The following is a 15,740-nucleotide window of genomic DNA, read 5'->3' as shown; positions in this document are numbered from 1 at the left end:
ATGTTTTCGTTATTTGAAAACCTGTACTTTTTCCATAGTTGGCCCCAATTCTCGTTCTGCTTTTCCGTTTCGGCCATGGCAAGGTTAATGATAATTTGTTGAGCCCCAGGGTGATGGTAAAAATGTATTAATAGACCAAAAATAACTCTATGTGCCCTCTGTGTATGGGAGAGCTGATGTTTTGGACTTGGCAGAATTGCTTTGTTTGAGCAAAAGTTTGTAAGATAACAAGTTCTTAGAAAGTGGCACAATTAGAATTGTTTAGTGTGTAATCTTCATGAACAGAGTTATCACTTTTTTGAGACAATTTTTTCCCGTGTTTGTTTTGTTTCATGACCCATTTAATGTTTTTTCTTTATTTTTTTAAGAGAAGAAATTTTTTCTTTTTTTTTTGGAAACCATTGATTTTTTAGTTTTCCTTTCTTTTCAGGGTCACACCTGTGGCATATGGACATTCCCAGGCTAGGGGTCCAATCGGAGCTGCAGCTGCTGGCCTGCACCACAGCTACAGCCATGCCGGATCTGAGCTGCATCTATGACCTGCACCACAGCTCATGGCAACGCTGGATCCTTAACCCACTGAGGGAGGCCAGGGATTGAACCCGAGGCCCTAGTCCAGATTGTTACCCATGAGCCACAATAGGAACTCCCTGGTGTTTTATTCTTAAAGCAGTAGACACAGTAACATGAATTCTATAAATGCACAGTAATGTTTCCTGAAGATAATTATTTTTGAAAGTGGCTGTGTATTGCAATGAACATAAGCAAAATAGAAACACAACCTAAAATAGATTTATAAGGAGATCCTGCTGAATAGCATTGAGAACTATGTCTAGATACTCATGTCGCAACAGAAGAAAGGGTGGGGGAAAAAACTGTAACTGCAATGTATACATCTAAGGATAACCTGACCCCCTTGCTGTACAGTGGGAAAATAATAAAAAAAAAAAAAGAAATGTACGTTAAAAAAAAATGTATGTATGGTACACTTGAGCATTCTTGTTCACAGTGAACACTAATTAGCAGGGTGGGTTTTTTCTTTTTTTCACATTCAGTTATAAGAATATATCAATCTCTAAAATAGCCTTCACAAGACAAGTTAGCATAAATAATTGCATAAAATTAGGACATTCAGCATAAAGCAGACACGTTCAACCCCCCATTGAAAGAATGAAATGTTTATCCTGGCAGAATGATCTTACATTCAGGGAGGAACCTTAATTCCTGCCCTCTCCATTTCTCCGTAAAGCCATCCTGGTGTCTTCATCTGCCACGGGGATGGAATTATCAAAAATGACCCTGTAAGGTATAACAATAAATGTGAGCGCAGTTAAGAGCGACAGTGTGGTTTTGTAACTGGTCATAAAGCAAGCCTCTCTTCCTGTTTCGTGAACACAGAATTGCAGAATCTCATTTCCGGCACTCCGTGAAATCCTCTTCCGATTTCTACAACACCATTGCAGAAGCTGCTACCTTTTGGGGTCTTGGAAGAAACGTTACTTTAATGGAGTTTAACAAAAGCTTCCCAAGCTTGCATTCTGGTTGACGATAAGAGGGACTTCACTCACAGTCGTGGGCATACTCTAGCCATCTTTGGAAAACAAACAAATAAAAACAAAAAAAGTTCCAAAAATGCTGATCTGAGAGCTGTTAGAAACAAAATATATCATAAGCAAGCAGTTAACCAGGCAGAGATCGTGGTCAGAGGATTTAACCAAAGAGACGGTTTTAGCACTTGTTTTATGGAGGGTCTATTATACATATTTAGCCCATACTCACTGCTGGAAAATATCTCCTTCCTTCTTCAACACATGTTCAGAGACTAAACATTCTGTTGGGATTTTAGTTCTCTTATAGGTCATCACATTTGCTAAAGGATGTGTTATTTCCTCTCAACCTTCCCAATGTTATTCTTAATTAAATCAGTCTCCTTTTTTTTTTTAATTGAACTAGAGTTGGTTTATAATGTTGTGTTAGTTTCAGGGGTACAGCAACATCATTCAGTTTATTACATATATATTTATTTATATATACTTTTCATATTTTGCGCATGATAGTGTCTTACTGGATATTAGAGTTTCCTGTGCTCTCTGGAGGTCCTTGTGGATGACCTAGTTTATATATAGGAGAGTGTATCTGTAATCCTAAACTCCCAAATTTACCCCTCCCCCTTCCCCCTTTGAGAACCACAGGTTTGTTTTCATAATCTCTGCGTCTGTGTCTGTTTTGTACATAAATTCGTTTGTATCATTTTGAAATGAGATTGCACATATCAGTGATGTCATGTGGTATTTATCGTTCTCTGAGTGACTTAGTATGAGAGTCTCTCGTTCCATCCCTGTTGTTGCACGTGGCATGATTTCATTCTTTTTATGGCTGAGTGATAGTCCACTGTGTGTGTATGTATCTATTTATCTGTCTGTCTATCTATCTACTGCATTGTCTTTATCCATTCTCCCAAGGCAACAGAAATAAAAGCAAAATAAACAAATAGGACCCAGTCCAACTTATAAGCTTTTGCAGAGCAAACAAAGCATCAACCAAACCATCTTCTTAATTATGTCCCAAGTTTCCCAGAGAAAACCAGTACTGGAACACTTTGGAGTATTTCTGGGTACCAAAAAGGGTATGTGAGCTCATAGATGTCACTGGATTTTGAGGGTGTTAGAAAAGAATACATGGCTTTTATTACTTTCTGTTTTTCTGATCATCTTAGGGGAAAAAAAAAACAAAACTGTCCAGATTAATTCTTAATGGTATCCAACAGTAAATCCTAGGACTCCTCACCACTTTCACGCTTGTTTTGCAGTTGAGTACAGATAAATGTTTCTAAACAGAGCAGCGTACTTTGAATTTGTGTACTTTATTTTTGTTCTATGCTATATCTGATTTTACTTGATTTTAAATTTTTAGTAAGGTTTTGTTGATGTACAGTGCTGTGCCAATTTCTGCTGTACAGCTAAGTGACCCAGTCATACATACATTCCCTTTTTTTATAGTATCAGGGTCTATCCCAGGAGACTGGATCGAGTTCCCTGTGCTGTACAGCAGGACCTCATGGCTTATCCACTCTCCTTGTCATAGTTTGTATCTCCAAACTCCCTATGCATCCCACTCCTTCTCCTATCCCCTGCACACTTGAAAAGGAATCAGACAAATTCTGTCGCTTTTGTATCAGAGAGTTGTATAAGTCATCTTTTTTTTTTCTTACAGGTTACATGGCCCTGAATTCCATAGGTACAAAATATCTATCTCATGTATGTTTCATACATATGCTGAGATGGCAAAAAGTAGGACTTTCCATCCTAAGTAGTGTTGAAATGTCCTTCATACAAACAAATTGAAGCTTGCAAATGAAAATAAAAAATTGGATAAGGTTTCAAAATATCTGTGGAGATCTGCTCCCATTGCATGTGTCATTTTCCCTCTGCTTTTAGCCCATTTCTGGGGTCATTGTGTCATTGGGGGTATACCGTAATTGTTGAATAGAGCCTGCCTAAAAGCTCTGCTCTATTTCGGCCTCTCCTTTCTCTTTAGACTTTAAGCACCTAATAAGCACTTACTCTTCAGGCCAAATAACTCAATATGCATCATCACCTTCATGCAGAATTATCCATCCACGATGTTTGCAGTCAGAGTGAAGCTAAGCTTCCTTTATCGTCTGAGTCATTTTAAAAGCAGAGCCTGCTGAATAGCATTGAGAACTATGTCTAGATACTCATGTTGCAACAGAAGAAAGGGTGGGGGAAAAACTGTAATTGTAATGTATACATGTAAGGATAACCTGACCCCCTTGCTGTACAGTGGGAAAATAAAAAAAAATAAAAAAAAAAAAAAAAAAAAAAAAAAAAAAAAAGCAGAGGCAAGGTAGACCAGTAATCCCTTTCCTTATGGACCCATTTTATCTGTCACTGGACACCTCTCCTTTCTTGCTATGTGAAGGTGAAGCAGAAATAAACAGTAGTGTTTCTGGTATGAAGAAAGTCAGTTTCATCAGGGATCACTTTTGAACACCAACTGCCCTCCGAGAAGAAGACTTTTATAGGTATATTCCCCGGACTAGGCTATGGGATTCCTACTCTGCTCAACTCCGCAGTTGAGAATAATGAGGCTTTGTCATCTTTCTTGTTTTATTATTATTTTTTTTTCTTTTTTAGGGCCGCACCTGCAGCATAGGAAAGTTCCCAGCCTAGGGGTCAAATGAGCGCTGCAGCTGCAGGCTGGCACCATAGCCATTGCAACAGGGGGTCCGAGCTGCATCTGTGACCTACACAGCCTGTGGCAACGCAGGATCCTTAACACACGGAGCAAGGCCAGGGATCAAACCCACATCCTCACCGAGACAATGTTGGGCTCTTGACTCACTGAGCCACCACAGGAACCCGCAGGTTTTGACATCTTAAATAACATGCTCAAGGCTTTCTGTAGGTTCACATCCAAGGCTTATTGACTTTCTGAATCCAATGCGTGCAATTCCCCTGCTACTGACCTGGTACATTCTGTTGGAGCTCCCATTGTGGCTCAGCAGGTTAAGAACCTGACTTCAGTGCAAGAGGATGCGGGTTCCATCCCTGGCCTTGCTCACTGGGTTAAGGATCCGGTGTTGCCATGAGCTGTGGTGTAGGTCTCGGATACAGCTTGGATCCCATGTGGCTGTGGCTCTGGCATACACCTACAGCTACAGCTCCAATTTGACCCCTGCCTGGAAACTTCCATATGCCACAGGTGCAGCCCTAAAAAGAAACAATAAGTAATGCTAATAACAATAAAAGAAAAGAATCTAACATTTGGCTAGAAGGGGATTTAGTTTCAGACTTGCTGTTGCCAAATTTTCATCATCGTGAAAGATGTTACCAGTTCTCTTCACCTTCTGACCTAATAAATTTTATCATCTTGAATGTTAATTCCAGAATGTAACTGGTTTTCATTTTGTGCCTGAGTGTGGGAAAAGTGCTTTAAAATGTCTGCGCAAGCTCCTGGGAGCTTGGGCTTATCAGACACAACTTAGAATAGATTTACAAGGAGATCCTGCTGAATAGCATTGAGAACTATGTCTAGATACTCATGTTGCAACAGAAGAAAGGGTGGGGGAAAAACTGTAATTGTAATGTATACATGTAAGGATAACCTGACCCCCTTGCTGTACAGTGGGAAAATAAAAAAAAATAAATAAATAAATAAAATAAAATAAAATGTCTGTGCAGCCTCTTTCTAAACCAGCATGTGAGGACAGGATGTCTTTAATGAGAATGGGGTGAGGAACCCCATTAATAATGTCTTGGGCGGAGTTGCCATCATGGCTCAGCAGAAATGAACCTGACGAGCATCCATGAGGTTGCAGGTTCGAGCCCTGGCCTCGCTCAGTGGTTAAGGATCCAGCATTGCCATGAGCTGTGGTGTAGGTTGCAGACGCAGCTCAGATCCCACGTTGTTGTGGCTGTGGTGTGGGCTGGCAGCTACAGCTCTGATTTGACACCTAGCCTGGGAACTTCCATATGCTCCATGTGTGGCCCTTAAAAAAAAAAAAAAGACTAAAAAAACCTTAAATTGTTGAAATCACATCCTTCAAAATTGCCTTATGATTTATTCTACTGTCCTTGGAAACATCTCTGACCCTGTGCGACATTGGGGTGATAATGTGAGATCATAGAAGGAGTGCCAGGTATTACTCAGGTCATGTTTAAGTAAAAGAAAAACTGAAAATAGAGACATAATTTCAGTTAGTTTTGTCTATGTCACCTGCAGAATTTGCATATAGAACTTTCTTCCCCTTTCATCTTCTCCTTTAGAGATCGATGCCCTTTTGTTAAATCATAAACAGTTCCAATGAGAAAACTTTAATCTTGCCTCGTAATGATTTTCCTCTAAGTGTCCCAGAATAGAGATTTCTACTTCTTGGATGGCTTTCCATATTTCTACCTCTGCACTCATTCGCGTCACCCAGAGTTTTGTTCTGGCTCTTCTATGTGAGCGAACATGAATTCTGTGTGTTCTCATTGAAAAGATTTTACTGAAACATTTCCTTTTTGCTTTTATAGCATTACATTAAATATTGCATGTACACACACACACACACACACACACACACTCACCAGTATGAGTGAGAGATTCTGATCTAACAAAGGCTAGTGATTTGCTGTCTGGGGCAAATCTTCCTGCTATTCCGAAGAAACACAATAGATCATTCTGCAAGAATGTGTACATGTATGTCCACATATGTAGAATTCTTTCAGAAACGTGATTGAGACCCCTCCATTAATGCTACTACTTTCAGGTAACTACACACCCTGAAAATGTAAAATATGTGTTTTTCTATATTCACGGCTTAATTTCCTCTGGAGTAACAGTCACCCCCAAAATGCCTCCTGCACTCAAGTCATGAATGATGTCCTAAAAGAGAGACAGCGTGGGTGGCAGTAAAGTCACGTGATAAACAAACCCAGGGGCCACCACATCTTGATGCTGTTGGCACTTTACCATTGATTTGAGGTGGACAGAAAGCCGTGTGGTCTGGAATCAGTCTCCTTGATGCTCTCAGTTCAAAGGAATGAGAAACACTGAGGTTATAACTACCCATCTCAAGACCCTGAAACTTTCTGTTCTAGAGTGAAATCAAGACCCAATGCAATGCCCATAACAGTCATTTGATTCAAGTACAGGCGGCAGATGGGATTTTGGTTTTTTAAGCATCTTTTTCATGAACTGTGTTTCAAAATAAGCATGCAAACCCCTGAGTGTACCGTGTGTGTGTGTGTGTGTGTGTGTGTGTGTGTGTTGTTCCTTCCAGGGCTTGGACTGAAACTCAGCATCTATCCACCCACTAATCTCTCTGAATTCAAATGGTCTCTTTTGTATGTCTCTCTCATTGTTCAGTTGTGGCGGGGGGGGGGGTGCAATACTGATTTACAAGCCTCCATGCAGAGCCAGTAAATCTCAAAAACCAATGTTTCCTCAGCTGAAATGCTTAGAGGATTTGGACCCCAAGAATATTTGTCAATGAAAGGAGCCATTTGTTTCAAATCTCTGCTGCTTCTGTGATTCATCTATAACATGTAAAGGAAAGTTGCATGCTCATCCGGGAAGGTGTCTTCTGGGGATGCTTCTGCCTTTGCTAGTGTGCGTTGTTGTGTCCAAACAGATGAGCTGCTAGCATGTTGTTGTTCATAGAACTTCATGCTAGGAAACCCACACGCATGCTAAGTCTGGATTCTGTCAAACACTGTGTTTTGAGACTCAGGCTACGAAAGGAATATACTATCATAGAAAAAACAACATCACTTGCTTTCATTCTCTACCGGTAATGGGAAATCTGACCCTTGGAACATTTAAATTTTAAAAAGCCAGCTATTACATTGACGATGGATTAGTGACAAGGTCCTGCTGTACAACCCAGGGAACTCTGTCCAGTCTCTTGGGAGAGACCGTGATGGAGAGAGTATGAGAAGAAGAATGGATATATATGTATGACCGGGTTCCTGTGTTGTGTAGCAGAAATTGACCCAACACGGTAAATCAACTATACTCTAATAATACTAATCAAAGAACAATGGAATTCTGCTTGATATTCTGCGATACCCTCCAGGGGAAAAGAATCTGAAAAAGAATAGATGTGTATATATGCGTAGCTGCATCACTTTACTGTACACCTGAAACCAACACATCGTAAATCCATTACATTCAATAAAACTTTAAAAAATGAAAATAAAATAAAACTTTTAAAAAAAGAATTAAGCAAGATAAACAATCCCTAGATGTTGCAGTAAATGAAGATTCCACAGCGGATGCTATGGAAACTCCAGCTTCCAAGAAACCACGTTCATTTGCTCAAGTTCAGAGACCCGTGGAGAAAGGTCTTCCCCTCAGGACTTTGGGAAGGAGATCAGCCTTGCCAGAATCAGACCTTTCAATGGGATGCTTTTACACAAAGGAAAGTTTGCCAGGGTACCGAATATCGATGCAGACTGGTAAGGAGCCAGCCCTTGGAGAGTTTACCACAGTCACGTTTTGTTTTATTTTTCTTTTTGCTGGCGAGGGCGGGGCTCCAATTTAATAAAGGCTTGTGATTTACTGGACGTTGCAAATCCTCCAGCTCCTGCAAAGAAACAATAAGCGACTCGGCCCTTCTCTGAGAGCCGAGGGTGGGAGAAAGGCAGGCAGAGGAAGGATGTGTTAAAAAAAAAAAAAAAAAAAAAAAGAAAAGAAAAAAGAAAGAAAACCCACAGCATTTCTGCCAGAAAATTCCTGGAGCCTTTCGAAATGAATCACCTCTCTCCTGAATGGGGACGGGACGAGGGGGCGGGTGGCGGTGAGAGGCTTGTCTCCCGGTTATTAAACGGCACCCAAACTGCCATCATCAGCCCGTTGCGTACATAAAGCTGCATGAAAGAGGCTTTTCTCCGAAGCCAAGCATGATTCATTTTATGAGAAAGAGTATAAAACGCAAGGGGCGGGGAGTGGGTACAGGCGTGGGGCCCCAGCACATTCCTGGGTATGAAACACTAATTAGTAATTGCTCATTAAATAAGGGAGCGTCTGAATATTCCTAGGCATCAGACAGGGCTCCTCTCACATCCATCCCCAGGAACCTGAGACAGGACTGGATTTGGGGGCCGAGCCCTAAAGGGACAAGCTTCCCTTTGTCACGTGCATTTGTGCAGAGGGGCTCGAAGATTGTGCATCGCAAGGGTTGTCATCTCAGAAGCAGAGCAGCCACAAAAAGACCCATCTGGCTGCTTTCTTTGGATCCAGACTCTTCTTTTCCAATCCCCTTCTGGCTGGCTGATTCTATTTGCCACAGGTGCTCAGGCAAAGCTTCTGGAAGAAGCCTCCTTCACTCAGTTGGTCTAAAACCTCATCCTTTAGGATCTGGTTTTAGAGCTGAGAGTGTGCTGCTCAAGAACATCTCGAGTCGCTCTGCGCTTTGGCTAGGGTTGTGTTTGAAGGCGTTGGTTCTCATTTCTGTTATTTGGGGGCCTGGATGCGTCTGTCTTGCCATCTGCACTGTGGAGGCTGGACAGTTATCTCATAAGCATCCGTTGATGCGGGTGAATGCGGTGACCCGTTATTCTTGGAATAAAGACATGGCATGGAGGAGTTCCCATTGGGGCTCATCAGTTCACACGCCCAGCAAGCATCCATGAGGATGTAGGTTTGATCCCTGGCCCTGCTCGGTGGTTTGAGGATCCCGCGTTGCCATGAGCTGTGATGTAGGTTTGCAGACATGGCTCAGATCTAACATAGCCGTGGCTGTGGCATAGGCTGGAGGCTACAGCTCCGATTCAGCCCCTTGCCTGGGAACTTCCTGATGCTGCAGGTACAGCCCTTAAAAAAAAGAAAGAAAAGGCTCAGAGGAGAATATCATAATGGGTGATTTTGCATGAGGGCAAAAAAGAATGCAGAATGGATAAACACTTTTATGACTTTGTTTTCCCTGAAGGCTCATTCAAGACAGATTTGGGCATAAAGTTTGGTTAAAGTTTGTGAAGTAATTTAAGCTTGGAGGGCGCATTTACAAAATGCTCATGGTTTTTGAATCTGAGTGAGAGAGTGTCTTTTCTCACAAAATGATTTCAGACATCGGAGGCAAGTGGTGTTTCTAGGTCAAGACTTTTTTGCGACGGGAGGAAAACAGCAATTGAGATAGATCTGTAAAACGGATCACTATAAGTGCCCCAATTGCCTCATTGGTAGCTTTGAAGGGGGAATGGAGAATTTGAGGCCTTGAGTGAAATCTAATTCCTTAATCTACACACTCCTCTTTCCTTTTAAAATAAAGCGTATCGGCCTAGGCTATTTTGAGGACAGTGGTGGAGATTTGAATATGCATAGGTTTTTGTGGAAATGTAAAGAAATATGAGTTTTTGCCTGTAACTAATTTTTTTTCTATGTGGAAAAACAGAGATGCGTGCTAAACTGTTTAAGAGTGGGATGTCATGAGGCTAAAATTTGCTTTGAAATGTAGGCACTAAGAGGAGTTAAATGAAAATATTATCAAGTACTTTGGTGGGGAAAACCTAAGCGATAGTGTTTTTATGTAGAAGGTACAGAATCTTATATATTGATGTCCACACACCTAATCCCCCCACCCCTTTTTTTTTGTCTTTTTAGGGCTGCACCCTAGGCATATGGATGCTCCCAGGCTGGGAGTTGAATCGGAGCTGTAGCCACCAGCCTACACCTCAGCCACAGCCACGCTAGATCCGAGCTGTGTCTGTGACCTACACCCCCGCTCACAGCAACACAGCATCCTTGACCCACTGGGTGAGGCCAGGAATTGAACCTGTGTCCTCATGGATAGTAGATTCATTTCTGCTGAGCCACGATGGGAACTCCTTTTCCCTTTTTTTTTTAAGAGTCATTTTTGTTTTGCCAAGGAAAACCAGCACGTACTTGGAATGATGATTCAAATACAGGCACATGTATAGATCTCTGATATTGTCACGTATTGTAAATATTTTAGATTCATTCTGCCTTATGCAGTATCCCCATATCAACTCACACAGACGTGTTATCACAGTGTCAGCAGATCCAAGAACCCTCATAGCTGTTATTTACATAATGTAATCTTCTGCCATGGAAAGTATGCAACACTGTTGCTGCTCCTTTATAGAGAGAAACATTAAAGAATGAAGCAAATAAACCATCAGGTAGCCTTTCAAATAGCAGGGATGTTTATATGCTTTGTGCAGTTGATAACCCAATATCTGGTGTTCTTTTTTTTTTCATTGTTTTTAAAAATGTTTTTGGAGTACAGTTGATGGACAAGGCTGCATTAGTTTCAGGTGTACAGCAGTGATTCAGGGATACAGACAAGTATCCATTCTTTTTCGGATGCTTTTCTCACATAGGTTGGGATATTGAATATAGTTCCCTATGCTGTGCAGTAGGTCCTGGTTGCTTATCTATTTTACACATTGTCGTGTCTGTATGTGTATCCCAACCTCCTAACTTATCTTCCCCAGACCTGTTGTAGTTTCTCTGTGCTAACCATTAGTTTGTTTCCTGTGTCCGTTTTATTTTTACTTTTTTCAATTTAATTTTTATTTTATATGGGAGTAGAGTTGATTGATAAGGTTGTGTGAATTGTAGGTGTTCAGCACGGTGATTCAGGGATACATAGACGTACATGCATCCTTTTCCAGATTCTTTCCCTGTGTAAGTTATTATAGAATATTGAATAGATTTCCCCATGCTCTACAGTGGGTCCTGGTTGGTTATTGATTTTATTATATAGTCCTGTGTCTCTGTTACTCCCAAACTCCTCATTTATCCTCCCCCTCCCATGTTCCCCTTTGCAAACTCTAAGTTTGTTGTCTCTGTCTGAGTCTAGTTCTGTATTTTTTTTTTTTCTACTTAGTCTTTATCATATATGGGAGCATAGTTGATGGACAAGGTTGCATGAGCTTCAGGTGTACAGAACTGTGATTCCCTGATGTCTGTATATATCCATTCTCTTTCAGATTCTTTCCCCTTAGAGCTGAGGACAGAATATTGAGGAGCATTCCCTGTGCTCTGCAGGACGCCCTTGTGGATTATCTAACATCTATTTATATCCTGTCTTCTTTTGCAGGGTTTTTAAGTACCGGCGACCAGGCGGCCAAAGGCAACTACGGACTCCTGGATCAGATTCAGGCCTTACGATGGATTGAGGAGAACGTCGGGGCCTTTGGTGGGGACCCCAAGAGAGTGACCATCTTTGGCTCCGGTGCAGGTGCCTCTTGTGTCAGCCTGTTGACCTTGTCTCACTACTCAGAAGGTAATAAACGCAGCCCCACAGAGGGCAGCGGGGATCCTCTGGGACCAAGAAAAGAGCCCATGTATAGTTCTGGCCCTAGGTGCATGCAGGGTGCCCATACATTTCACACACACACACACACACACACACACACACACACACACACACACACGGCCCCACAAGGCATGGATCCAAACCCTCTTCTCACTCAGCTTTCTTTCTCATTTAAAAAAATCAAGGTATAGTCGACATACAACATTGTATCAATTTCATGTGTATAACATCACCAGTATTTGTATAGGCGTTCCTGTGGTGGCTTAGCAGGTTGCAAACCCAACTAGTATCCAAGAGGATGCAGGTTCAATCCCTGGCCTTGCTCAGTGGCTTAAGGATCCGGCGTTGCCGTGAGCTGTGGTGTAGGTGACAGATGCAGCTTGGATTCCGTGTGGCTGTGGTGTCGCTGGCAACTGCAGCTCTGATTCGACCTCTGGCCCGGTGAACTTGCATGTGCCACAGGTGTGGCTGTAAAAAGAAAAAAATTGTCTGTATTGCGAAACCATCACAAAGATAAGTCTAGCAAACATTCTTCACCACTGAGTTACAAAGTTTCTCCCTTCTGATGAGAATTTTCATTATATCTGTTCTCTGAGCTCCTTTCAAATATGCAGTCCAGTGCTATTAACCATGTTAACCACATATTTTTTCTCACTTCCACTTAAGACAACTAACTGTGGCTTAAAATAATTGGTGGTGGGATTGCCCATTGTGGCTCAGTGGTAACAAACCCAACTAGTAACCATGAGGATGTGGGCTTGATCCCTGGCCTCAAACAATGGATGAAGCATCCGGCATTGCCGTGAGCTGTGGTGTAGGTCGCAGACGTGCCTCAGATCCTACATGGCTGTGGCTGTGGTGCAGGCCAGCAGCTGCAGCTCCAGTTCAGCCCGTAGCCTGGGAACGTCCATATGCCACAGGTGCAGCCCTAAAAAGACCAAAAAAAACCAAAAAAGTAATTGATGGAAAATGACTTTTTTCCATCATGCCTACACCCTACCTTTGCCTCTCTGATTTTATTTGGTCAAATTTAAATTTTATTAACTTTACAGCATGGAAGTTACATGAAAGGGAACAGTTTGTGGGTAAGGGTTGTACACGTGTAGGTTTCATGATAGAGCGTGTCGCCCTTGACCAGTCACTTCTTTGGTACAAACTCATTCAAGGTGATGCCCTCTGGTCTTTCACTGACAGAAGTTTCCAGCAGTTATCAGATGACAGATAGTTTGTTTCTTTTTAGGGCCACACATGCAGGCACACGGAGGTTCCCAGTCTAGCGGTAGAATCGGAACTACAGCTGCCGGCCTACACTGCAGCCACAGCAATGCAGGATCCGAGTGGCATCTGCGACCTACACCACAGCTCATGGCAACACCGGATCACTGACCCACTGAGTGATGCCAGGGGTCAAACCCGAGCCATGATGGGAACTCCCCAGATGAGAGACTTAAAAGAGAAGTCAGCAGGGATTGGATCCTGGAGGTCTGGAAGCTGGTAGTAAACTTCCTGGCACTCTCTGCAAAAAGGAAACAAAAAGAAAAAAATGATAAAATGTAGCCCTGGAACACCTTGGCAAGTGCAAGAGCATATTCGTACTGACAGTCTAAATCCTTAAGGTTGTGTTATGCCTCCTTCTGTATCACTAGATAAAGAATTGCTCCAGGGGTATGTGAACCATTTAGATCAAAAGAACCTGAAATATTAAACGGAGGGAGAGGCTTTTTTTTGGCTATACCCAGGGCGTGTGCACGTTGGACCTGAGCCACAGCAGTGCTAACACCAGGTCCTTAACCCACACTACCACCAGGGAACTCCTAAAGGAATTATTTTTCTTTGAAGCGTCATGCAGTACCTTCTTTTTTAAAAATTAAAGTATAGGACTGCCTGTCATGGCTCAGTGGTTCATGAATCCGACTAGGAACCATGAGGTTGTGGGTTCAATCCTTGGCCTCGCTCAGTGGGTTAAGGATCCAGCATTGCCATGAGCAGTGGTGTAGGTCATAGGTACAGCTCGGATCTGGCATTGCTGTGACTCTGGCGTAGGCCGGCAGCTACAGCTCTGATTAGACCCCTAGCCTGGGAACCTCCATATGCCACAGGGGTCGCCCCAGAAAAGACAAAAAAACAATAAATAAATAAATAAATAAGTTGATTAGATGCCAACTATTGCATTTGGAGTCAATAAGCAATGAGATCCTGCTGTATAGCACAGGGAACTCTATCTAGTCACCTGTGATGGAATATGATGGAAGATAATGTGAGAAAAAGAATGCATATATATATGTATATGTATATATGTATGACTGGATCCCTTTGCTGTATAGTAGAAATTGACAGAACACTGCAAACCAACTATAATGGAAAAAAAAAACATAAAAAAATGATTTACAATATTGTGCCAACTTCTGCTGCATAGCAAAGGGACCCAGCACCGTATATATATACACACACATATACACACATATATATATTCTTTTATGTATATATGTATTCTTTTTTTTAATGGCCACACCCCTGGCATATGGAATTTTCCACCAGGGTTAGGAGCCGAGGAGCAGCTGCAACCTACACCACAGTGGAATCTCTCATACATTTTTTAAAAATATTATTTTCCATCATGGTCTATCCCAGGAGATTGGATCTAGTTTCTTGTGCTATATAGCAGGATCTCATTGCTTATCCATTCTGAATGCAGCTTCTTTCTCTTAAGTACCATAAACATGCTAAACAAAGGGAAGGACCATCATGTCAGGTGACTGCATCCCATTTTTTTTCTTGCCTCCTGCATGACGTTAAAGTGTCTGACTCTTTCTGTGCCTTGATTTCCTCATTAACAAGATAGGCCTGATGCTGATTTTCAAGTCCTCTGAAATCAGAATTTCTTGATTCTTTGTCTTTGAATGAATGGCTGAGGAGAAGAAGAATGGCAGGCTTGTGTTTGTCTTAACCCTTTATCCAAAAAAAGAAAGAGGGAGGGTACTCATGCAGATCATTGTAATAATGATTGCTAGAGCATTTTAGAACATACCTTGACTTACCCATTTCTCAATAGATAGAACCACCGGTCTCACTTGACAGAGGAGTGGGAACCAGCTTTTGTTGGAATGCAACACAGGTGCACCCAAGCTCATTAGGGGAAACATGTTAATTACTTCAATCAACAGATCAGAAATGATTATGACAGTGCTTGGCATGGGTCATTTCTACAAAGCATCTCTCCAAAAAAAAAAAAAAAAAAAAACATCAGCCCTAGAATCAAGAATCCCAGGAGTTCCCATGGTGGCTCAGTGGGTTAAGAACCCAACATAGTGTCCATGAGGATGTAGGTTTGATGCCTGGCCTCACTCTTTGGGTTAAGGATCTGGCATTGCTGTGAGCTGTGGTGTAGATTGCAGATGCGGCTCAGATCCTGCATGGCTGTGGCTGCAGCTCTGATGTAACCCCTAGCCTGGGAACTTCCATATGCCATGGGAGCACCCTAAAAAAAAAAAAAAAGAAAGAAAAAAGAGGGAAAAAAAGAATTATAATCATACATAGACTTTTGGCTTTAGAAATTCCATTTCTAGCAATATAACTTAATAAACTCATCTTACCCATGGGCAAAAGGTGTTTTCCTGGAGATGTGCATCACAGCCTTCTCCTAGCAGAGAATGAAACAAAAAGCCAAGAGACCAAAGAGACATGAATGTTATAAGGGACATGTGACTTTACTTGAAGAAACAATAATTAGGGGTTTTTAAAACGATTTTTATTTTTTCCATTATAGCTGGTATACAGTGTTCTGTCCATTTCTACTGTACAGCAAGGTGACCCAGTCACACGTACACATATACATTCTTTTTCTCATGTTATCCTCCCTCATATTCCATCACAAGTGACTAAATACGGTTCCCAGTGCTATACAGCAGGATCTCACTGCTTATCCATTCCAAAGGCAATCGTTTGCATCTAT

General features: G+C 41.8%; 1 protein-coding gene across 1 annotated transcript in view; it reads left to right on the top strand.

Annotated features, from left to right (window-relative positions):
- LOC100624109 (neuroligin-4, X-linked) overlaps positions 1–15,740 on the top strand; it is a 402,428-nt gene that overhangs the window by 370,015 nt on the left and 16,673 nt on the right. Inside the window, 1 exon segment of the mRNA XM_013990859.2 lies at positions 11,570–11,755. Within this exon segment, the coding sequence (XP_013846313.2) occupies positions 11,570–11,755 (186 nt within the window).

The sequence above is a fragment of the Sus scrofa genome, chromosome X, assembly GCF_000003025.6.
Source record: "Sus scrofa isolate TJ Tabasco breed Duroc chromosome X, Sscrofa11.1, whole genome shotgun sequence".
Taxonomy (NCBI): Eukaryota; Metazoa; Chordata; class Mammalia; order Artiodactyla; family Suidae; genus Sus; species Sus scrofa.
This window is presented reverse-complemented; position numbering and strand designations above follow the sequence as displayed.